The 24,827-nt window shown below is 54.2% G+C and overlaps 1 protein-coding gene across 4 annotated transcripts; it reads right to left on the bottom strand.

Annotated features, from left to right (window-relative positions):
- Nucleotides 1–886: 886 nt before the first annotated feature.
- TRAF2 (TNF receptor associated factor 2) lies at nucleotides 887–23,433 on the bottom strand. 4 transcript variants are annotated; one of them, XM_064677326.1, is made up of 10 exons: nucleotides 22,851–23,431; nucleotides 20,306–20,526; nucleotides 19,628–19,706; nucleotides 19,182–19,280; nucleotides 9,571–9,642; nucleotides 8,004–8,078; nucleotides 6,729–7,088; nucleotides 5,541–5,718; nucleotides 4,726–4,874; nucleotides 887–4,054 (listed from the first exon to the last, which is right to left on the bottom strand). In XM_064677326.1, exons 1-10 carry the CDS (start codon nucleotides 22,866–22,868, stop codon nucleotides 3,836–3,838), a joined length of 1,470 nt encoding a protein of 489 aa, XP_064533396.1. In that variant the 5' UTR covers nucleotides 22,869–23,431; the 3' UTR covers nucleotides 887–3,835. The 4 variants fall into 4 exon arrangements, with proteins under 4 accessions (XP_064533396.1, XP_064533398.1, XP_064533397.1 ...); XM_064677328.1 differs by lacking the exon at nucleotides 22,851–23,431 and adding an exon at nucleotides 21,774–21,838; XM_064677327.1 differs by lacking the exon at nucleotides 22,851–23,431 and adding an exon at nucleotides 21,470–21,718.
- Nucleotides 23,434–24,827: the final 1,394 nt, after the last annotated feature.

The following is a 24,827-nucleotide window of genomic DNA, read 5'->3' as shown; positions in this document are numbered from 1 at the left end:
TGGACTGGGGCACTGCAGGAACTGCTGTCCAGCTTGTGGTTACCTGCCCTGGGTGAGGGAGTGTGGGCAGAGAGCTGTGAGAGGCAGGGAATTGCCCAAATCTCCTCTGCCCTCAGGGAGGAGGATGGAACAGCCCAGGGGAAGGGCAGCAGCAGTCCCCGGCAGCCTTGGGAATGCTCTTCTCTGTCAGGGCTGAGCATTGCAGGCTCCAGAATAGGCCAGGGGATGGATTCCTCCTGGATTTATATTTTTTTCCAAGCACTAACAGGCATGGAGCAGGTAAGCGGAGAGCCCTGTTATTGCTGGTTGGCATTCCTGAGCCACAGCAGCATCCTGAGCTGCAATGCCACTGACCCCTCACAGCCCTTTGCTTATTCCTGGTGCAGCAGTAGCCACTATGAAATGGAGCTGGGGGTTCCCAGGAGGGGACAGACGCCCATGGGTATCCCTTCTGTTTGTCTCTTCTACACACAGTGAGTAGAGGCCACCAGGCTGCTGCTCCCCACACAGGTTTAGTCCCAGGGCAGGTGCTGCAGCTCGGGATGGGCAGGAACAGATATCCTGCAGACACCGGACTCCCAACAGCAGGGAGGGAAAAGCAGCCTGTCCCAGAGGAGCTCAGAGCTGTTATAACCCAGGAGTGCTGGATTTGCCTTTCCAGTGGTTCTGCTCTGCTAACACTGAGCCAGCACCACTGCACCGGCTCTTTGGCCCAGTGGAGCTCCAGCTGCAAGATTCCAGCTCCTTCCCTTCCTGCTCCAGCCCCCCTGGTGCTGGGCAGCTGCCCCAGGCTGCAGGGAGGCAGGAGCTGGGGAGAGCCCACAGCACAGAAATCCCCCCACCGTGAGTCAATCTTGCCCCAGCGTCCCACAGTTCATACACAAAATGCTGTTCAAACAGGTTTTATTAGTGGTTCTGACCATACTACATCCTCAAGGAAAAAAAAAAAACAAAACAAACAACTTAGTTCACAGTGCCAGGCTAAGATGGTGTGGTCAAAAGAGAAAAAAAGGGAAAAAACCCCACAAAAATCCAGCGGTGGCATGTGCCCACGTTATGGCCAGGCTGGCAGAGCTGAGCCCAGGAAGGGGCTGGACTCCTGCCTGCAGCACATGGACACAATTGCTATTGCCAGCTCAAGAGCTGCTAAAACCCAAAAAAGGCCCAGACAGCATCTACAGCACCAGAGCTGCAGCCTCATCCTCCTCATCCTTGCACGGCCAGGAAAAGCTCCAGGAAGGGGCTGACAGGCCATGTCCCCTCCACCAGTAGCAACCCCCTGGCCCCACCATGGCTGGAATGGCTCAGCCTGAGCTTTGCTCGCAGCACGGACTCTCCCACCAACCTTCCAGGCATGTGCTGGGACAGGAGGGGACCATCTCCCACCTTGAAAGCCACCCAGACTCCCCCAGCTGAGCCAGTGTCTCCACAGCCACTCCTGGCACTACCTGGCTGGAGACCCCAGCCCTGCTGCAGGCAGCACCTCAAGAGCAAAGACATTCACGTCAACTCAGAACAAGCACCCCCCCCATAACACACTTTATTCACAACCACTCAATGAGAAGAGCTGACCTTCCTCTCCCTTCCCAGGCTTTTCTCAGCCTCCCTAGAGAGCTGCAGTGGGTGGGAGCAGGGCTTCTGCTAGGCTGGATTTTCCTCCTAAGGCACAGGGTGAAAGCAGCAGCACAGGGCTTGATATGTCCCATGGGACAGGCTGGAGGGGACTTGCACAAAGGAAGGGTCCTGCCTCCTCCCCCTGCCATTTCTGTCCCGCACAGGCTCCTGTCCCCCTTCTCCTGCTCCCTGCACACACAGGTGTGACAAGTTCTACACAAAGACTCCAAAGAGGGCTCAAAGACAGGGAGAGCTCCTGGTCAGCACAGCAGCCATGGCTGTGGGAGGTTCAGATCAGCCTGGAGGACACTGGGCACCACCGAGCAACCTGGGCAGCAGCAGGGACACCTCAAACAGCCCCAGGGGTAGGTCAGGGTAGTGCCAGTGTGTGGGGGCACAGCCAGACCCTACAGGGATCCCCATCAGGTCACAGCCCCTCACCTAATGGTGTCCTGGGCCCTGCCAGGGTGGCTGTGCCAGAGCCAAGGTGGGAACACACCACAAGCAGGGTGGACTCTGCAGCCATCAGGCCAGGGCTGGGCACCTGGCAGGAGCTGCTGGCAGCAGGGGGCCTTTGGGAATTCCTCCCCTGCAGCCTCGAAGCCCGCAGGCCCAGCACAGCTGCCACTCCCTTTCAGGGCAATCCAGGATTGCCATGGAGGATGATGGCCACGCTCCAGCCTTGCTGCCCACAGGAGCCAGCCAGGGCCCCTGATCACTGACTGCAGGGGTGTTCACAGCCGGTTCCTGCCACCAACAAAACATCTCCTGGGGTACTGACAGAGGTGCCAGAAGCACAGGCAGAGAAGGCAACAAAGCCTCAAGTCCACCCTGGCTCAGGAACCCACAACAGTTTCAGAAGGACCAGCTGGCACCACACAGGGATGTGGCAGCTGGTTCTTCCCCACAAACACTGAGAGAGAGATTTTCTCATGGGTGTTAAACATGTGCTGCCCAGAGGGAAGGAGCCCAGGGACAGAAAGGGGACAGCACACTTCACTGAGGGACTTCTCCAGCCCCCAGGTCCTACCCAGGTGGCTGCAGGCTCAAAGGGGGCTGAGCAGAGGAAGAGCTCCAGAGTGCTCTGACCAGGAACCAGCTGGCCCACGACTCCCAAGCCCAGCGATGGGCAGGGACAGCTGCTGCTGGTAGCTGCAGGCCCCAGGGGAGGGCAGGGGCTGGCTGGCACTGCCCACTGCATGGGCAGACAGGAGACGTGCCCCGTCCATCAGTGCCACAGCCAGAGGTGACAGTGCCCAGACAGACAGACACAGCAGCACAGGCACAGACAGACGTGGAGCTTGGCAGCGGCAAGAGCCCTGGGAAGGCTGGTGCAGCTGCCCCACGATGGGAGGGAAGCCAGCACAGAGCATCTGCCTGTGAGCAAAGACAGTTCCCAGCCTGGCCCCCACCCTGCCCAGTGCTGCCCAGAGAGTGGCAGGACCCGGGCTCTCAGGGTACATACTGAGCCCTGTGTCAGACTCCTCTGCTGGCACAGGATGGACGGTCTCCAGGGTAGATTCACTTCTCTTTCTCTATGGGCATCCCTGGTGTTATTCCAGGCTCCCTTCTGGGCAGCAACACCTCCTGCCCCATTCCACACTCCCAGCGCTCACCAACCATCCCACTCCCAGCAAGGGCTGGATTCAGGGCTCCCCTGCCCCGCAGCTCCGCACCCCCTGAAGACACCGACTGCATCAACCCAGCATCAAACCAGTCCGTGTCTCTCTTGCACCGCGGCTGCCACACACCCTCCCTGTCCCCCATAGTGTGGAGCACCCAGCAGCACACAACTTACAGGAACATGGAGATCTTGGAAGGAAGTCCTAGACGGCCAAGCCAAAATCCACAGGAGGTGGAGCTTGGGCAGGGCAAACTGTTGTTTTACTACAGAGCACCGTGGATGCACACTAAACTGGTAGAACAAGAGCTGCATTGGTTTCCACTGGGAGCCCAGAGAGCAGCAGTTCAGACGCCCAAGTCCCTGCAGGAAATCTTCCATATCCCACAGCCTGCCAATGTCCACCCAAACCTCTCCTCAGGAAGAGGGTTCCGATCAGACACCTCGTTTCCATTCAGAGCGAAGGTCCCTTTTCGGGAAGGGCTTTTCCCTTCCACTCCGTGCCCCCTCCTTGCTCCGAGACCTGCCTGAAGTGCAGCACAAGCGGGGGATGCCCCGGGCAGGGCTGGCTCCACGCTCACTGCTCCAAGGTGAGGAGGGTTAGAGGCCTGTGAGATCCACGATGGCTTTAATAAAGATGGCGTCATCACGCACGTAGGAGTTCTTGGCTTCCATGACGGAGACAGGACAGAAGAGGGGGCAGCCACTGGCGATGTTCATCTCCGTGACAGGGCGCTGGAAGGAGGAGGACGTCACGTCGGGGCGGAAGGCATCAATGATGTGCTCCCGGTTGTTCTGGTCCAGGAGCATCAGGGTGACCTGTGGGGGAAGGTGAAAACACAAGGGAGTGGCTGAGTAACAGGCACATGGAAGCCCAGCCCAGTGACCCACTGTAACAGGTGCAGGTACCAGCAGCCACAGCCACCCCGTGCAACTGCAGAGAAATGCCTCCGAGTGGGGCCAGCAGAGAATGTCACCTCAGTGACATCCTGCAGAAACCATCCCACATCCTGCCTGTCACTGCAAACTTCCCTGTGGCAGCACAGGGCTGTCGGACTGACTGAAACCTACACCTTGCTCACAACACCAACACTGCACTCAGGTATTTCCCTGAGCTGCTTTCCCCTGCGAAAGGCAGCGTTCCCTCTCTGGATCTATGCATGTCTGCTCAGCCTCCACATGTTCCCCAAACCTGCAGGGCCCAGGAGCTGGGATCTGAGCTCCTGACACCAAGCTCCGAGGCCACCACAAACTTCCCTCGCCTTCAACCCCTGCAGATGCTCTGTGGGGTCCTGAACAACCCATGTCACCCCCTTGCCCCACAGCACACCTGGTGCTCTCAGCACACCCGGGGGATCCCCAGGGCAGCCAAGACAGAGTCCTTTCTCCTCCTTGCAAAGTGGGCCAGAGTGAGAGTGATGAGAAGCTTGAGTGGATGCCAAACCAGAGAGGCCCATGGCTGGGCACAGCAGGCTCTGTCCCAGACCCACCTTCTGGTTGAAGGGCCACCGCAGCAGTGCGTCGTTGGGTCCCTTCATCACCACAAAAAACAAGGACAGGTGGGTCCCACGCCCGGTGCCATCCCCGTTCAAGTACACACGGAGACACATCTTGTAGCCGTACTTGCTGGTGTAGAAAGCTGTCAGAGAGGTGCAGAACAGGAAGAGTGAGGGTCCAACCCAGCATAGCCTGGCACCAGAAGATCCCTATGAAATTTGAGGGCTCTGAAGTTTGGAATCTGGGAGGAGCCAGGTTTTGGTCTTAAAATACCTGCACCACACTGCTGCCTGCACGAGCACCCCAAAGCTGGAGCTCTGCCAGGGAATTGTGTGAGGAGCTGGTTTCAGCTTACTGCTCACATCTGGGAAATGCCTTCCCAAGAAAACAACTAGATCCCAATGTGCTGCTTGCTCACTGTCCCAGTGCTGGGATGGGGAAGCTCTGTGAGGAGAGCCCCTTCCTCTGATAGATACTTGAGCACTTCCCTAGGTAAGGTTTGGGCTTTATTTTGACATTGTCTCTTGCATAGTTATGCTTTAGGCATTAAAAATATATTTCTGGGGCTCTAATATATATTTCCTCCCTTTCTTAACCATTTTATTGTTGGTTTTACAGTCTCTGAGTATTTTAATTCTAACAAAAGGGTTATGCAAGGATCAGATAGTTCAACCCCCTGCCATGGGCAGGGACACATTCCATTAGACCAGGTGTTCAGGGCCCCATCCAACCTGGCCTTGGCAGCGAAGGACCCACCACAAGCCCCACACCCAGCTGAGACACAAAAGGTTTTGGGGATTTTGCACACCTGGAGAGAAGATGGCAGGGGAGCGGCCTGTTATCGCCTCCTGACGCTTCCTGGCAAACTCCGTTATCTTCCAGATGAAGACCCCATCATAGGTGGAAGCTTCCATGTTGCGGATCTTCTCCTCCATCTCTGCCATGGCCAGGTCTTTGAGCCCGATGCTCCTCTCCAGCTGCCGGACCTGCTCAGTGGGACACATGGTGCAGCCTGGTCAGAAACACGCAGGCTGTGAGTCTGGCAAGAGCCGGCAACACTGGCAGCACTGGCACCACCTGCACGTACCAGCACACTTCTACATCCCCTCCAGGACTGCTCCTTAGTGGGAGACCTTCTCCAGAAAAGACAGGGATCATAGGAGGGAGAAATCAAGCAACATAAGCCAATTCACTGAGGCTTCCTTCTGTACCCCGACATTCTGGAGAAGATTCACGGCTACAGCTCAGTACTTGAGCTGGAAGCTTTCCCACAGACAGTGGAAAAATCCTCCCAAGGAGCCACTCTGTTGGGTGAGCAGCACAAGAAGTGAGGATGAGGAGAAAAAACCCCCAATAACTCAGCACTGTGACAAAACTAAATTGAGAAAGCAAAGGACCTTCACCCTCCGGAAGGTTTGTCCCTGCCAGCTCACACAGGGTCACGCCAGTTGGGCAGCTCCCTTGCCCAGAGAGCACAGGTTCACTGCAAACGGCACAGCTCTGGGTGCCAGGAACACTGGGAGCACTCCATAGGAACTGTGCTGGAGCAGACTGGTGTGGGCAGCTCCTTCACACCTTCAGACTGTGCGTGGCACAATGCTGCAGGCAGCAGCAATGAAGGCACTCCTTTGGCAAAGGCAGCACTCCTTTGGAAACATCTGGAAGGCAAACGGCCCCATGGATTCAGGGAGATGCAGTGAAATCCTGGGTGCTCTGGCTCTTGTTGGAAAACTTTGCTGAGGAGGAACCCCTTGGTGTCTGCCCAACTTGATAATTAACACAGATCTGATGCTTTATGCAAGTCAGTTTAGTCCCCAGCTTTTCCAGGGAGCTGCTGAAGGTTGGGCACAGGCACAAGGGGTATTTTAGTTCTGCCTTCAGATTTGCGGAGTTTCAGGGCCAGATGGTGAAGCTCTGCTAGCTCATAACATGGAAAGGAAATAGGAAACAGCCTCTGCTGGAAGTGCTGGGAGGCCCCAGGTCAGCAGTTACACACCTTGTTGCTCAGCGTTTCGATTTTCTCCTGGTCCAGTCGGTGCTGGCGGCTGTAGGCTTCGGCTGTCAGGGACACTCTCTCCACCTCCCGGTTCAGCACACAGACAATGTTCTCAAAGGTCACTGTTTTCCTCTCGAGGGCCTCACACCTTCCTAAGAGCTGCAGGGACCGGGAGAGCTCTGACTCTGAGCACAGTGAGTTTGCTGCCAGCAGCGGGGAGTTGTTTTGCGATGAGGAAAGTGCAGGAAGGGGTTTCAGGTCCCCAACACCAGCCCTGAGGCTGAGCACAGAGCTCAGCAGCATGTAGAGATGCTCTGCCAAACACTTGCTTTCATGTTCCAGGAGCTTTTCATTTTCCACCTACACGAAGAGAAACACATCCCCTATTCGGCCTGCACAATTTGCATTGTCATCATTCACAGAACGAATTCCTCCTCTCGAGGTCACGACACCAGTTTTAAATTATAAAGGGGAAAAATTTTAAATTATAAAGGGGAAAAAACAAAGAAAGATAAAAAATGTGTTTTGGTGGGGGTGGTGTGGGTTTTTGTTTTGTTTTAGAAGTGTTTCAAATCACATACAATGAGGGATGCTGGATACTTCTCCAGCTGTGCACATTGGTCTGGCTCTGCCTTCCTCCACCCCCTCAGAAAGGCTCTCTCAGATGAGCTTAACAGCACCAAAGAATAAGCCTCACGTAACCCCCCTAGAGGAGAGATTTATATGAACGTCACCAGTGGGAGCTCAGAAAACTAAGTGACATGGAGAAATATAGCCTGGCCCCAGTTCTTTGCTTACAGAATCACAGACTTGTTTGGGTTGGAAGAGGCTTTAAAAGCTCATCCTGTCCCACCTGTGCCATGGGCAGGGACACCTTCCACTAGACCAGGTTGCTCCAAGTCCCGTCTTCTTCCCGTTGCTTCTCTGGGTAACCCGTGCCAGGCCCTCACCACCCTCACAGGGAAGAATTTCTTCCTAAGGTCTCATCTAACCCTGTCCTCTGTCAGTTGAAGCCTGTCCCCCTGAAAGCAGCATGACCACCAGAGTCCCAAAGCACTCAAGTAGGAGGAGATTTTGTTCCACAGGAAGTTCATGCGATACTCAGACTCTCCACAGCAGACGATGTGAAGCTCCATGTGCAAAGGGTTTAAAACCTCTCTTTGTTCAATTACCTGAACACAGACACCTGGGCCAGCTTGGGCAACAGCAGCTTGCAGGTGAACTCTAATACTGGGACTGAAAAGCCTCAAGGTAAACCAAGAGAGGAGCCCTTACCACCTCAGCACAGCCCACAGCCTCGAACCGGCAAGGCACTTTGGATCTGCCACAGGTCTTCACATGGTCCCGAAACTAGAAAGGAAAGAAGGAAGGAAGACAGACACTGTTAGATCTGATGTGTCCCCAGTGCTCCCTTTTCATCTCACTGACATCTGGGAAACTGAGTCGAGCTGAAGAACACCCAAGGCTAATCACTAGCTGTCACCATGCTTGGCTAAACCTGGGCACTGCCTGCCATCAGGCATGACTTTCACTGTATATACATACAGCCCTGACCTCTGAAGAAAGCTTACTTTCTCCTTCTCTTGATGGCTGGAGGTCTCACTGTTCACCAGCACATACAAGGGAGAAAAAGCAAGCAGCACAGGTACAAGCTGCACATGCTGAGCAATAACCTTCCCTAAGGGCTGAGGAAAGGGAGGCAGAGGGAACAACCCCACAAAACAGGGACACATTTCATTTTGGGCACTTCAGATAACACTGGTGAGGATGTGCCACAGGTTGGTATTTTTACCTCCATCCCAGCATTATATTTCTGCAGAGAGGTGACACTAACACCCCAGCACTGAGATGACTTGTTCGGGTTCCCACACAGCATATGATTAATCCACCAAGCACTGGCACAGCATCAGCTTGAGTTTGATACACCTCTCAACAGATACCAGAATTCTGTTCTGAACAACCATCATATTCCCCACTTAACTCCTACATCTGCTACAACAGATGTCAATTAAAACTGGTTTTAAACTACATTTTTAAAGGTTTCTAGATCCATCTAGCTTGTGTAATGTGTCAGGTTACTCAGAGTTAACAAGGCTGCAGATAATCAACAAGAGTTTGGAGAGATAAACAAAGGAGTTAAAATTTAAACACAGTAGATTACCCATGGGGATCCCACGAGCCAGCTCTTTGCAGGGCTTCAGCTCCAGCGTGCAGACAAGCAGGGTTGTACCCAAAACTCCAGCCCCCAGACAAGCTGGGCTGCCTTGCCAGCCCCCAGCCGTGCCCTACACTGCCCATTTAGAAGAACTCTTTTGGTCCTCTTTTTGCTGCCTCTGTTCCCTTGCTCTGCTACTAAAAAACATCTGCCCATAGCAGGCAGGATGGTTTCAGATGAATGTGCTTTCTGAATATGTTTTTCCAAAACTTTGATTTTTCAGACTTTTGAGCCTTGTCCCAGGAGCCAGCAGCACAGAGATCCTACATACATGGATTCCATTAGATGGTTAATTAGAAATCAATTAATATAGCTGGAGATGGGCTCCCTTGCCATAACTGCAGGACACAAACCCATGAGCATGCTTTTCCCACAAAGGCTTTGCTCCCAGACATGAGGTGTCATCAGCAGCACCAGTGCAGACCTGCAAGCGCTGGTGAGTCACGTTCCCTCACACCCACCCAGTACTTTCAGCCTTACGGAAAGGTCACATCCACACTAACAGCTGCCACTCCATCATTCTCTCCACTCCACTTCCTAATGGACTCAGTTTTCCTCCTTGTTCCCAGAATGCCAAGCTCAGCCCATAGGGACAAACACCTCCACGGCACAGGGTTGGATGGATACCTTCTCCCTGGGAATCTTCTTCCCACAGCCTTCACAAGTCAGTGGGAATTCAGGGCAGACTTCATCATGAGCCTGTGAAAAAATGAACATGAGATATTTGTCCTCTACATAAAAGCCCCACTGAAGGTCGGTTTATAGTTTATTACAGCTGAGTGCTGTAGTATTTTTAAACTGTTTCATTTAGCAGTCCCTGCACACAAGCACCTGCCCCTGCAGCCAGAGCTCATGGGCTGTGTGATGGCCAGAGGGGTTGAGCAACTGATCAGGGCAACATGATCCTCTGTCCTCAGCAGACTCTTGGGCAGCAATGCCAGCTAAATTGGGAATGCTGGAATATGCCCCAGCTTCTGTGTTGTTTCCACACTGCCTAACCCTTCTCTTTACACACTGACCAGCTGAAATTAGGCATTGGAAACACCATGAATATGCAGATCAAAATTCAGATTAAAAGATAAGGGCACTGAAGTCTCCTGCCATAGTAGAGACAGAAAATATACCAACAAGGAGCATTTCTAATGCAGCTGTCTGAAACGAGATGTTTGAAAACTTGTTCACATTTAGTCTCTATTGACAGAAGGTCCTGTCTTGGGGCAGGGCGAGGGGGGGAAACACATATGGGGGAAAACTTCACCCTGTTACACATCAGAAAGCGGAAAATGAAACCATCAGTGGCTCAGCGTTGGCTTCTTGGTTACTCTCTCCTTTTTATGCTTTAAGTGAGTAACCAGGCTCAGAGCTTCACTGCATGTCCCTGGTGACCAGCCAGCCAGCAGGATTTGCGGGGGGCACTGCTGCCCACACGGACACTCTTCCTGCACGGACAACTCTGCCTGCACGGACACTCTCCCAGCACAGACACCTCTGCCTGTGCAGGAGGAGGCCAAGTGCCTGCCCTCATCCCACTCACTCAGAGGGGCTGAGCCCTTTCTTCTACCCACCTAGTGCTCTCCTATGCTAGAAACACCCGATAGCATCTCCCCCACGACCCACAAAGCACTGGCAGAAGGACAGACGGTCTGGCTGAAGGAAGGAAACTTCACTGTAGAGACAACTATTTTAAAAGAGATTATTTTAAACATATGGTCTCCCATGCTAACGTGCTGAGTGTAAAACTACCACCCCCTCTACACTCCCCACCTCCCAGCATTTATCCTCCATTCCAACTCCCGGCAGCACCACACCCAAGAGCAGGCAGCCCTGCCTGCAGCACAGGAAGGAAACCAGCCCTGCCGAGCTCACAATGCAACTGCTCTGTATGTAAACGATTTAAGACACCCAGTAGCTTCAGCCAGCGCAGATCCAAACCTCCAGACAAACATTTCTGTATAAACAGTTTCAGGCTCTTCTGGAATCCCTTGTTCCTCCCACCCCATGTGGGTGTCAGAACAGAGATGGATGGTATCACTGCTGGAAGAAATCCACCCCACCCCGGAGCCAACGAGAGCAGAGGTTGGCACTTGAGCCTCATCTGCCACACTCCACTCCCACAGGAATGGGACAATCCCTCTGTTTACACCTTTCCTACACCCACATCTGTGAGCCCCTGCTACAGGGACGAGCACCACTGTCATCCAGGCATTCACTGGGAATGTTTTCCGGAGCTCTGGAAAGCCGTGGCTGCGAGCAGGGCTAGGCAAGAGCTGATCCTCTCCCAGAAGGAACTAGAGTGGAAATCAAGTTAGACAGGGGTCAGAGGGAGGGGACAGCCATGGAAGAATTAAAGGGGGGCTGGAAGACAACAGTCTGGCTCAGACCTTCAGGGCTAATCTCTGGTGACCTCAGTGTTGATTCTCACCCACCGAGGCACATGCCAGCCTGCAGCATCCAACAGCAGGAGCAGGAAAATCAACCCAGGTTAAAAGCCTGTCAGCAACATCTGGCTCTTCCCACCCCATTAAAACCAAAACTGCTGATTGATCCGCACATCGATTTCACTCCCTAATAATAAACAGTGAGACAATCCCACAGCAGCCTGTCTATCACCCACCACCAGCAGACAGGCAATTCTCTGGAGGGGCAGCACCAACCTCTGCTCTCTGGGATCAGTGACAGAACCCCAGGTAATGCCTGGAGCTGTGCCAGGGGAGGTTTAGGTTAAATACTCGGAAAAGGTTCTTCCCCCATGGGGTGGTCGGGCACTGAACAGGCTCCCCAGGGCAGTGGTCACGGCCCCAAGGCTGACAGAGCTCAAGGAGTGTTTGGACAGTGCTCTCAGGGACAGGGTGGGATTGTTGGGGTGTCCTGGGCAGAGTCAAGACCTGGACCAGACGGTCCTGTGGGTCACTTCCAGCTTGGGATATTCTGTGGTTCTATCACAATGCCAGGATGAGCTGCTCCCCTCTCTCTGCTTCAGACAAAAGCGAAAGCTGCAGTTTAATCTCATTGCCACTTCACCTCTTAGGGTGTCGCTAAACTTGACTTCAACTATGGAAGAGGTTTCTGCTGGAAATCATTATCCCCATACCCTGGTGGCAGAGCAGGAGGTGCCCCTGCTGCCCAGCTGCTCTGCTCGTTATCTGCCACATCCACACAGGTCCAGTTTTAAGGAGCTCTTGTAACCACATTGGGAATCCACCAGTGACACAGGGTTCCCCTCCAGCAAAGCAACAAGGCAGGTGGCTGGGAAACACCACTGCTGAAGCAGCTGCTGCATGATACCTCTGCCAGAGCCTGCGGGAAGGTCACAGCAAAGGGCAGGGCTGGCAGAGGGACAGAAGGACAGACTCACAGTGAGCTGCACCCTGCAGCCTTCCTGCAAAGTCTCCTGGTCTTGGAAAGTCAGTCTGTTAGTCTGCTCTGAGCACAACAACAGCAACCATAAGCAGACACAGCTCAAGGGCTTGGCAGCTGGATGGGAGCAACAAAAATGAAGGAAAACTACCAGGACGGCAGAGGAAAGCCAGGTGCCATGGCACAGGGCACACTGGTGGCTGTCAGGGCTTGGGCAATCTCCAGCCCCAGCATTGCCATGTCCAGCACTTGGCTCCTTCACCATCTTAGCCTGGCTACAAGGAAAAGGATGGGCCCATGGAATTGTAGAGGAAAACGTAGAGGAAAATGGGTCTCCAGTGTAAAAGAGAGGGTTTTGAGGGAACCCGAATCCATTGCGCCAAGAAGCACGAGTTGTTTCATGCACCTCTCACAGTTCCCCAGGGGCTCCAGAGTCTCCAAGATGGGAATGTGCCACACAGGGCAGATACTTTGGGATGTCCTGCTCCTCTGAAGTCACCAAACCGTTCCATACTGGAGCTCCTAATGCCAGGAGAGTCCTAAGCTGATTCTATGCCAGGCCTGCTCCAACCTCTCCCCAAGCAGGTGGGCTAGGCTACCAAGCCCATGGTGACCACAGGCTCAGTCCTTGTGCTACTGCATGGAACCAGCAACACAAGGCTGGAAGGCAGGAACCCAGTCTGTAATTCCCAGTGCCAAGTGGGAATGGGAGCTTTCTGAGACTCACACAAACTGGTGCCAGACGCAAACTTCTCCCTTTGGTGGGACATGCTGGTGACAGATCCAAGCAAGTTCACTTGGCACCACAAATAATCAAACCTCAAAGAAACTGTCAAAACCAAGGACGAAGTTCCTATCAGTAGCTGCTGTTGGCTCCAGCTGGGTGGGTGTAGGGCAGCAAGGGCACGGCAACACAGCACTCCCTCACTGCTGCCCAGTGCCCACCCGAGCTGATGACAGAAGTGGTCAGGAACTCTTGCTTTTGGCATTGACGTTTTACTCATCAGCTTTTAGGGCTGATGTGAGAGAGGCTTTGCTTTGGGGCTTGTTGGCAGAGGGACACCAAAGCAGCATTCCGGCACTGAAGACAGGTGTGAAGGCAAGAGCAGGTTCTGAAGGCAGAAAAGGGTATGAGATGCATTTGAAGCAGCATCAGGTTTTCCATCATTTCCTAAAACAGACTCTGCCTTTCCCTGGTTGCTTTGAACTAGACAAGCATGAGGTGGTGGCACAATCCAGCGTGCTTTTTCCAAATCCCTCTATCACCACAGAGGAATGATTTTCCTAGGGAAACTCTACTCCAAAACAGAGCCAGGGCTGGACCCTCAGGGCATTTTAGATCAGCCTGAGTCTGACCCTGCCCTGGTCCAGCTCCACTGTTCCCCACCTTGGACATGGCCAGCTGCACTGCAAAACCAAAAGGACTAAATCTGCTTGCCAAGGAAATTAAAAATCACGGCGCTGGACTACACTGAGTCTCCTTAAACAGCTGGTTGACACGTAAGGAAGGGTCAAAGCAACTGGGAACACTGATTAGAGACAACTCTGCAGGTCTTCCAGGCTACAATTAACAGTCACAGTCCTGGTCGTGTCAAAATGCCCAAGATATGCTGTTCACACCCAAAGAGGTCACTACTGGAGAACACTCTGTCATCAGGGAGGTGACATCAGTCACACGGCCACACTAAGGATGCCAGGCACCAGCAGGTTTGTAGCCAGGATCTGAATTCCTCTCTGATGGCATATCTGCTGTGTGCTTGCGGAGGTGCTGCAGGGCTGGCGGCCACACTCCGAGGAAGAACTGCACTGTGCAGTGACTGAGCACTGGGACAGGCTGCCCAGAGATGGTATGGAGTCTCCCTCACTGGAGATATTCTGGAACCATCTGGACACAGTCCTGTGCCACGTACTCTGAGATGACCGTGCCTGAGCAGGGAGGTTGAGCCAGAGGAGCCGCTGTGGTCCCTTCCAACCCTACCCGCCCTGTGATTCTGTGAAAGCACTGCCCATACTGACCAGTTCCCAGGACAACACTCCTGGAAAGAATCTCCCTCCTTTCCAGCACTCAAAGCTTCACCTTAACCACTCAGATCACAAGGGACAGCCTCAGGATGAAGTTCTCATGGGTCTACCTGACCTCCACGCCAGAAGGATGGTGCTGGCACTGGCCAAGCTCTGGGAGCTGCAGATGGTGGGCAGGGGCAAGGGTGGCTCCTCTGCCCCGCAGGCAGTGTGGAGATGAAGGCTGTGAACAGAAGGGTTCTTACAGCGTGAGGCTGAGGACACCACTGGCACTCAGAAAAGGGGAGATAAGACAAATATTTCAACGGGGAGAGGTGTCTTTTACATGCTGGAGAGGCTGAGCCTGTGGTAAGCAGCTTAATTTCAAACTCGATTTCTCTCTGCTGTCCAAGAGGTTGGAAGTGCCCAAGGGGGTGTGTGTGTGTGATTATGGCTTTGGCTCCTGCCAGACACCTGGAGCCCAAAGAACATCTGCCTGGCCCTACAACCCCCCCAGCTGCATGCATGGCAAGGGGTTTCCTCAGGTATAGAAGGGACACACAGCACTCACCTCCACTTCAAATTTGTGACTGACAGCTTTTCATTCTCCAATGGGCAGATGCCAAAACTGTTAATTTTTGGGCCACCACAAGAAGACTGAGCTGGTTTTAGAAACGAAGAGCAGACCCTCCACAGCCCGGGCTTTCCAACCCCCTCCCACGCATGCTCTCTGGCGCTCCCCGTGGCTTTATCTCCCACCATGGGCTTGGAAGGGAAACCGCCTGGGGCCTGGGCAGCCAGCTACACAAACTACTGTGGGGACTGTAAGGGAAGCTGGGATGTGTCTGCGGCTCCAGCTCTGGAAAACAAAGATGTGTCAGATCCCTTTTACCAAAGCAGCAGGTCCTTTTGGTCACCTGCACATGCAAGTCAGGGATTCTCCCACCAGAAAGTGGTCTGGTCCTGCTGCTCAGGTTGGAGCTGGCTGCAAACTGCACTTCACCACCAGGCCAGAACTTGGAGCCAAAACCTTCAGAAAAAGACAACAAATGCTATACTGAGTTTTAAAGAGAAGGCTGGTCACCCTGACACGGCATCACCATGCCTGCCACAGCATCTTGAGTGTTGTACCCCACACAGACAACACTGATACAACACTCAGAGGTACATCTTTGGAGTAGCAGGAGCCAGGTGAAGGAGCTCCAAAGACCAGCAGCTCTGCTCTGAGAAATGTGCAAAAGCCTGAAGATGAAGTTTCCGTCTCAGCTGAAAATCACCCCATTCCTGGGGTACAGCTGGGAAAGGGGGGCATGACAAGGTGATGGGGCAGTGGGAGGCCCTGGCTCAGGGCCCCGAGAAGCATTCTTGAAGGGGGACAGTTTTCCCTACATCAGGTGCAGTAGGGGTTCTCCAGCATCTCTCAGTAAGAACACTGGGCAGGAAAGAACTGCCCAGTTATCCTGTTCTCCTGGTCCCAGGAAGCCCAGAAGGAACATCCTTTCCGACACCACAGGCTTTGGAATAACATCACTTGAGTTCTGAGTCTTGCACTTTCCACAGCCTTCCAAGCTTCACTTACAGCGAACTCTCTAAAACCAAGGTGTCAACAACAAACTCAAGGAAACCACATCCCCTCCAGCATGGATTAGGCCAAGTTATCCCCACAGCTGATAGTCACACTGCCTCAGGAGCTGAGCCAATCTGTTTTCCTAGAACTGCCCCCCAAAACTTAATTTAAATACTGCTGTCAGGATTAAGCTTAAAAATTAGTTCTTCTTCCTAAACTTGGTCAATTCAAGTTCCTTATGTCTCAGATAATTCTGTTTCTTCCCAGCTGAAGGGGGCACAGTTAAATCCCCTGTCTGGGGCAACCAAGGGGAATGCCGAGGCTGACCCCCCTCCACAGCCCCCTCCTCCCATTTCAGCCCTGGAGGGAGGGTGAAAAATGGGAGCTGGTGGGATGAAAAACAAAAATACGAGAACTGAGGATATGTTGATAAAACAAGAGAGGGGCGTGGGCAGCTGGAGGTACTGCAAGGCAAGAGGAGAAATGCATCAGAGCCGAGGTACCACAAACTCCCTCTGCCTGGATACCACTGGGCACATTTTGGGCTCTTTGCTTTTGTTCTAACAGGCTGGTTTTAGTTTCTGCATCCCTTCTTGGACTTTCCACCTGAATCTAAAGGCTCATGCCCACAGCCTTCTGTTCTGTATGTACATGCAGGCAGATTCATCAGGAAACCCATACAGGAAACAAGGTCACTAATGAGAGAGAAGAAACCCTTCAGCCCCACCACAAATTGCTTTATTCAAATGCCACTAAATACTTACAAAGGCTGAAAAATGCACTTTTAAACCTAAACTTAAGTTTTCATGTGATCTACAGAGCTTGAAACAGAAGTGCAAGTCATGACCAAGCAGACTGCACTCGTTCAGTTTTGTATGTCCCTTTGAGAGGTGAACTCTAGTCTGCCTGAACAGAAAGCAAAACTGACATCAGCTCTATTCATTTTTTTGAAGCTTGAGCTTTCCAGCTGCAGAACATTTTTACCCTGTGCATGCCCTGATAAGATTAACAAACCAGAAGTGACAGTATCTCTTGATTTGCAAGGGGGGAGCAGCCTCTCTCAGTACAACACATGACTTTTAAATTAGCAAACAATGAATTCACTCTGAGGGACTTTCCATGTCCTGTCAGAAATAGCTCTGAGGGACTTTCCAGAGTGGGAGTGCTGAGCCGCTGCAGGACATTACCCACAGCGTAGCTACGGATACAACCCTCCTGCACCAGGCAGCTCTAGGCTGTGGCCCTGAAGGCTGGGTTTAACTAGTCCACAGTATTGAGAGGCTCTGGGCCAACGCAGCTGTTCGGTGCCTCCTTTCCCAGCCACACGGCTCTGACAGCATGGAGACAGCCAGCACTGACTAAACGCCACAGCTCTTTGGCGGGCAGCTGGGAGGAGATAACACAGGCCAGACCTTGCCTCCTCCCACCAGTTCCCAGGAAAGAACCAGCTTCTCCCAAGACAGCACAAAATAACCTCCTCCCTTAGGCTGAATGCCACCAGACAGGCAGGAGAGGCAAATCAACTGTGAGAGGAACCAGCTAGCACTGCTCCAAACCCCCACAACCCTCACACACACAGGACTGCCCTAAGACTCACAAAAATCAGGACGGTGGAGACTCACAAACCCCTGGCACGGGAGAGGTGTGCCACAGACCCACAAGCTATGGGGCCCACCTCTTTCAAACACCCTTTGTCTGAGCAAACACCAAACTGGGGCTTGGGAAGATCAGGTGTGAAGGAAAAAAGAGGCACAGCCTCATCCATTCAGGAGCTCTTCAGCAGCTGTGTGTAAGGTTCTGGGGCATCACACACACCTGCAGCCCTGCAAGAAGTCAGCCTGATCCCAGGACAGCTCCCTGCTCCTCTGAAATCCCAGGGGGAGCCCTGGCCAGACTCAAGCACTCAAATATTTTTAGGCCACACAAGGAGGACCTTTGGTAGCTGATGATTTTTGCTGAGCTCTGCAGGAATGTGTTAAGATTTTTCTTAAACCCAGAAGAAGTTCAGCAGAGCTTATCAGCCACAGCACATTCAGCACTGGAAGCTGCTGACAGACGTCATCTGGTTTAGTCTAATGGAGATGAGCTCACTATAATCATTGCAGAGGGCATCAGGCTTATGGACACCAGCAGAAATTGAAGCATGAAGCAAACAATATGCAGGCACCAGCAGCACAGCCTGAACCTTGGAATCAGGGTACACCCTGCTGCCTGAAATGCAACCCCCAAACTCTCCATGCTGCAGCAGTGTTAAGCTTTTCACCTGACATTTCTTGTCCCACATCCACACCATGAGTCTCTCACAGATCTATGAATGAGGGTTCACAGCAGCAGAGCCATTTAGCACCGACACCCTCATCCTCTGGACTGAACTTTGAGCACACAGCAGAAGGCTCAGAGAGCAAGACAAGGAAGCAGAGCTCCAGAAGCACCTCTCTGCTAAAAGGTTCAGCAGCCTGGGCTGAAAGCTCAGGCCTGATGCGCCAGCTGTTGCTTCTTCCTTCCACCTTGCAATGGCATCATAGAGAAAATCCCAATGTTAGCCTCGACAAACCAAGGTGAAACCTGTTCCTGACATACATCTCAGTCGCTACCAGAGCTCTGTGAACCACAAGGCTATAATCTTGACCTGGGGCAAGTGTTAGAGGGAAATAAAATCCCTCTTATCTCAACCCCTCCCCATGGTGGTTCTGCCATTCCAAGAGGGATGATAAAACTATCCTTCGGGAGCACCAAAGCTTCACAGGTGAATACAGATTCACATGCTATGGACCAGGCACCCATGGCCACAACTAAAACCTGGATTAAAAAGCTAGTGGGCTCCTTGAGAAGAGGTCGAAAAACCAGGCTTGTGGCCCAGAACAGGGTGATGGGTGACCAGCCAGTGCTCAGTCACACTGCCCTGGTAGCTATGGGGACAGCTGAAATAGGGTCATGGCCAGGCCACTTTCCCTGAGCTGATGGATCTGAAGGAGGTTTTAGGTTCATATAATGCAGAGAAATTCACAACAACTTCATGGCACAGCACCGTTTCTTGATAGTCTTTTATAGCAGAAAGGAGCTGGAGACATAGCAGGTAGCTCCCACCATGGAAGCGACATGCTCGCAAGCAAACCTGAAACGGTCTCAGTCCAGCCTGTGCCCTCAGCAGGGCACACAAACCCTCGCTCCGGGAATCTCGCCAGTTTACAGTGAAGCCCAGGGATTTGACAGCTCCCACCCCACCCTCAGTGGGCACAGGTAACCCCCGAGCCTTCCCCGAACATGGAGGAAAGAAGGGTGCAGACGTGGCAAGCCCTGGTGTGGCCTGTACCTCATACTCTTTGATGGTGCCCCTCCAGGTGCAGCCGCTGTTGATGCACATGGCTGGCAGACTCTCCACCTCCCGCCGCGCCGCGTTGTCGGGGAAAGCCTGGAGGGCAAAAAACAAGCAAACCACAAATACTACTGAGGGGTTGCAGTTTTGATCAGGACTCCTAATTCTTTTTGAAGACTCCTCCCAGGCCAGTTGCCCCATCGCAGCCCTGGAGGTGTGCTAATGGCAACCAAATTGCTGTGACAGCATTAAGTAGGGCACCACCACACACACGTGACCCGGATTTCAGCACCGGGGAGGCCAACACAGCAGTCACCACTCTCATTACTGAAGAAAAGGGTTCCTAGGAATAAGGGGTTCTCAGAGCCCATGTTTTAAACAAAAACTGCAATTAGTGACACCAGTGATATGTTAATTTTTTTCTTAAGTGCATTTTTTCTTACCGAGTTTGTTTCCAAAATAGAAATTCCTTCTTCGTATATTCCTTCCTGGATACAGCTGGCACACTTTTGAGGTCCAGCACTATCAGACAGAAAAATAATCATCAAACACAACAAAAAGGAATTGATTTATGATTTAGCAATAAAGTGACTTCTGGTAACTTTACAAAATCAAAGAGCTTTCTCTATCTTTAAAACACGACACTGAGCCTTTCCTTGTGTGTATTTTTGATGCCTATTTCTAACTCTTTTTTCTTCTCATGATTAACCATTCTATTAAGCTTCCCTCACTTAATGGCAGGAGTGAGACAGAACACAAGGAAACTTATTTGGAAGCCAGCTTGTGCTTAAATCTCTTCCACTTTGACACAACAACCAAATGATGACTTTTAGGAGCATTCAACAGCTGTGATGAAGACTGAGGGAGATGGGTGATATGCCTGGATTGCCTCCAGAACAGCAAAAACAATCCAGGAAATTATGGAAAAGGGAACTCTGAAGCAACAATGAAGGCAAGTCAGAGATTAGACATTCCCTTAGAGAAGAGGTGATGCTGAACCTCAATGATTAAACACAGCTCCCTCGCTGAGAGGGCTCTGAAAATGAGACTTTTTCTCTCCTTTTTATCTTGAAAATACCTTTTCAAGCATTTTGTGTCCATCCTGAAGGCACAACAGTTACCTGATGATTTTCTTCAGGCAGTAGGAGCAGTAGCGATGGCCACACTGTGCCTGGAACGGCCGCCTCAGGATGTTCTTGCAATCAGAGCAGAGGTATTTGACCTCCAGTTTAGTTCCCAGGATCTCCTTTGCAAACCCAGGCTGGCTTACATCCAAAGAACCAGGTGGAGAAGAGTTTGCTGCTGCCATGTGAACGAAAAGTTCTGGCTGTATCTCCAGAGACTGAAAATAAAAGAATTTCCCCTATTTGATTATAACAGCATGGCCATGATTTTTCATATGAACACGTTACTCACAGCCATGTTACGCTGGCCCCCCAACCCCACCAACACAGGCAAACACACTGATGTAAACCACATCACAAGCCTACTTTCACCTGGTTAAAAACATGGGAGAAAACTTGAATTTTAGAACTAAATCCAGAACAAAGAGACAGGGTGGACAGACCTCATAAAACCTCCTGTCCAAGCTGACTGAAATGCAGTCTGTTCAGAGAAATCACGGCTTCTGGCCCCAAACAAGGTAAAAAAACTGTCCTAAACCTGATGAGGAATACAATAAATGGCCCCACTCCACCAAGAACCTGTTGACACTGAGTGAGCTGACCACAGCCTACCAATGTTTGTCCTCATGTCTGTCAGAAAGCACCAAAATTCTGCTTCGAGGCAGTTGGTCCCAGGGACACACAGTGAAGCCCAGATTCACTGGTGATGCCCAAGCAGGCATGCATAGCTCTCCAGAAGGATGGAAAATGAGCACATGAGAGGCACAAGCAAATTGGAAAGGAGGAAAAGAACAAAATGCGTTTGTTTTGACTGCTTATGATGATCTAAAGGTGCATCTCACACATTCATTCACTGAGAGTACACCCCACAACCACCCAGAATACCCAAGGGAGCATATACATGGAATCTCAGACTGGTTTGGGTTGGAAAGGACCTGAAAGCTCATCTCATTCCATCCCCTTGCCATGGGCAGGGACACCTTTCACTATCCCAGGTTGCTCCAAGCCCCGTCCAACCTGGCCTTGGACACTTCCAGGGATCCAGGGGCAGCCACAGCTTCTCTGGGCAACCTTTGCCAGGGCCTCCCCACCCTCACAGCCAAGAATTCCTCCCCAGTATCCCATCTAACCCTGCCCTCTGGCAGTGGGAAGCCATTTCACCTTGTCCTGTCCCTCCATCTCTTGTCCCAGGTCCCTCTCCAGCTCTCCTGGAGCCCCTTTAGACACTGGAAGGGGCTCTGAGATCTCCCTGGAGCCTTCTCTTCTCCAGATGAACACTCCCAGCTCTCCCAGCCTGGCTCCGCGGGGAGCCCCCACGAGCGGACACCCCGCGACCCGGGGAGGTCTGTGCCAGACCCAGGAGGGTTCTGTGCCGGCGGGGGCTGCAGGCAGAGGGAGGCCCGTTCAGGTTCAGGTTCCGGCCCCGTCCCCCCGCCCCCCCCCCGGTGCCCCCGCCCGCACTCACCACCCCTCGCTCCGCACCGGAAACGCCGCCGGGCCCCGCCCCCGGACACGTGTGTGCGCCGGGCCCCGCCCCCTCACATGACCACGCCCTACATGGTCACGCCCCCAACATGGCCACGCCTCCCGCCCACAACGGGCAACGGCCCCGCCCTCGACACCGAACGGGACCCACCGGGACCCCCACACCGACACAATGACACCGACACACCACCGCGACACAGCGACACACCGACCCCGACACACCGACTCCCCCACCCCGACACACCGACTCCCCGACACCGACATACCAACCCCGACACACCGACAACCCAAGACCCCCACAGAGACACCCCCACACCGTCACCCCCACAGCATCACCCATCCCTGCACCTCCAACACCCCCACACCAATCTCTATCACCCTCCCAACACCCCCACACCGACACCCCCAGTTATGCCTCCTGCCATACCCGCTGTCACCCACTCAGTATCCCTGTCGCCCCCTCACACAGCCCCCCCACACACCCTCTGCCACTTCTCATTTCAGCACCGCGTCCTGATGATCCCCCACGGTCCACTGCCATATCCCTGCCTCAGGCCACCCCACTGGCAATGAACCCAGCCTCTCGGAAACCCCCATCCACGCCCTGGGTCCCCTTATCCACCCCCAGGGTCCCTTCATACACCCCCCGGGACCCCCCATACACCACCTGGGACTCCCCCTCCACTCCCTTGGACCCCCCTACAGCCCCCGGGACACCCCATACGCCTCCCTGGGTCCCCTTTTCCATCCCCAGGGTCCCCTCATCCACCCCCCATACACCCCCCCGCACCCCCCATACACCCCCCGGGTCCCCTTATCCACCCCCTGAGACCCCCCTCCACCCTCTGCACTTGCTGGAAGGGGACCCGGAGAGACTGTGGTGCTCAGCCCGGGGGCACCCTGATCCCCCCGCGGGGTCCCACCGAGGGACAGACACCCTCCCGCTGCATTCGCCGGGTAAGAAGCCCCTGGTCCCTCGGGAGCGGCCCGGGGTGAGCCTTGGCACCCTGAGGAACTGCTTTAAGCCACTTTTGGGCAGCGGTGGGTGCTCCCCTACCTGCGCACAGAGTGCCATAGCCACCCCGCGTCCCGTGGCGCCTTCCCGAGGACACGCGAAGGAGGAGGCCGGGAAGAGTGGGCGGCGGCAGGACAAACGCCGTGTGGGGAAAGGCGCGGCACAGCCGCGGCGAGGTGCTTTTCGCAGGGGAACTTGCTCAGCGAAAGGTCACCGCGGCAGGATTTGTCACCCGGGGTCCCCAGCCTGCAGTCCCCCGAGCCCGCCTCGGCGCGCGGGCTCCAGGGTTTTACCGCTGGCACGTTCTCACTGCGGGGAATTCACCCGGGCTGGGGAAATCCTGCCCGGCCAGAGCCGGGGCAGCCGGCTCAGTGCTGCCCTGACAGAGCCGCCGAAGAGGCTCCCCTGGCAGCGCGGCTGCGAGGACGGGGCCGAGCGGGTCGGGGCTCGGGGCACGGCGGGGCCGCGGCGGCACCACGTCCTGCTCAGGCTGCCGCCGGGCTGCCGGGAACGGGACATCCCTGTCGGCACCGGGAATGGCACGAGCAGAGCTCTCCCGCACCGGCACCGCGTCACTCCTTGCACTGCAACCGCCCTTTTCCCGGCACACCGCACTGCTCTGGGAACACCAGCATGGAAAGCTCTGCAGGCTTGGAGTTCTCGGCTGCGTGATGTCATCCAGCCAAGGAAAACCCTGCCTGCACTTCCTGACCTGCCCGTGACCTGGCAGCAGTGCCGGGGCAGGACGTGCTGTTCCCAAAGGGGCAGGAAACAGCACCCGCTGCGGGACGGGACCACCCGGGGTTGCTTCCAATGACGACGGGATGAGACCGGACCACCTGGGTCTGCTCCCATTCCTGCTGTTGCTGTGCCCCGGCCCCACTGCACGGCCTGCGCCCCGCTGACGTTCCATCTCTCGTCCCACGGTTGCTCTTTCCCGCCCCCCGGGAGCCGGGGCCCGGCGTGTTGCAGTGACGGCTGACAGACGACAGATGACAAACCTCTGTGCTCTCCCGGCGCCTGATTTCCGAGCAGTGCCCAGATCACCATGACCGGGCTCCAGCCACTCCTCCTGCGCTTTGTCATGGGGAGACCCCCCAAAAACCCACACGGGGAGCGTTAACCCTGTCCCCTCTCACTTCAGAAATGACGAGAGCAGGAGCAGCTTTTCCTGCCTTTATTGCGGAACTCTCTGGGTGATTCTCATGCAATTCAGGAAGTTTCATCGAATTCCTGAGCTGGAAGGGACCCACAAGGACCATCCAGTCCAACTCCTGGCCCTGCACAGGACACCCCAACAATCCCACCCTGTCCCTGACAATGTTGTCCAAACATTCCTTGAGCTCTGGCAGCCTTGGGGCCATGACCACTGCCCTGGGGAGCCTGGTCAGTGCCCAACCGCCCTCTGGGGGAAGAATCTTTTCCTGAGATCTAACCTAACTCTGCCCTGACACAGCTCTAGCCGTTCCCTCGGGTCCTGTCACTGGTCACAGGAGCAGAGATGGGAGCTGCCCCTTGGGAGGAGCTGTAGACCCCAGTGCGGTCAGTCCTCTGTATCCCCTTCCCTGGGCTGAACCAACGCAGTGTCCTCAGTCGCTGCTCCCGTGTCCCCTCGGCCCTGTCCGTGTCCCCTCGGGCCCGGTCCCGTCTCCGCTCTCGGGGGCGGGAAGGCTCCCCCACCGCCCGGTACAGGCACCGCGGGCCGCCACTCTGCGCGTGCTCGGCTCGTCTCAGCCGGGCACGGCCATTGGTCAACGGATGTGACAGCACCGGAGAGAAAGCCAATCCGTGCCGGGTACCGGGTTACTGACAATGCCAGCAGCCAATCGCAGCATGCAGGGGCGCATGCTGCCCGCCTTCAGGCTGACTGGCTAGCTAGCCAATCGAAGCGCGAGAAGGCTGATTGGCAGGCTTTACACCTATTAGCAGCAATACGTCACGCTGGGCTCTGGTAAGCCCAAGTCCATGGGGGCCGCGCGGCCCCGCCCGGCGCGCTAGCGCCGCTCCCCGCCAATGAGC

Source organism: Pseudopipra pipra, chromosome 20 (assembly GCF_036250125.1).
Source record: "Pseudopipra pipra isolate bDixPip1 chromosome 20, bDixPip1.hap1, whole genome shotgun sequence".
NCBI lineage: Eukaryota > Metazoa > Chordata > Aves > Passeriformes > Pipridae > Pseudopipra > Pseudopipra pipra.
The sequence above is the reverse complement of the archived record's forward strand: the minus strand, read 5'-3'. Positions and strand labels throughout refer to the sequence as shown.

Coding starts and splice junctions, on each gene's coding strand:
- TRAF2 (XM_064677326.1), bottom strand. Junction 8,079..9,570: donor AGAAGATTCCCAGGGAGAAG/GTATCCATCCAA, acceptor TTTCCTTTCTAG/TTTCGGGACCATGTGAAGAC. Junction 7,089..8,003: donor CTGTGGGCTGTGCTGAGGTG/GTAAGGGCTCCT, acceptor CTCTTCGTGTAG/GTGGAAAATGAAAAGCTCCT.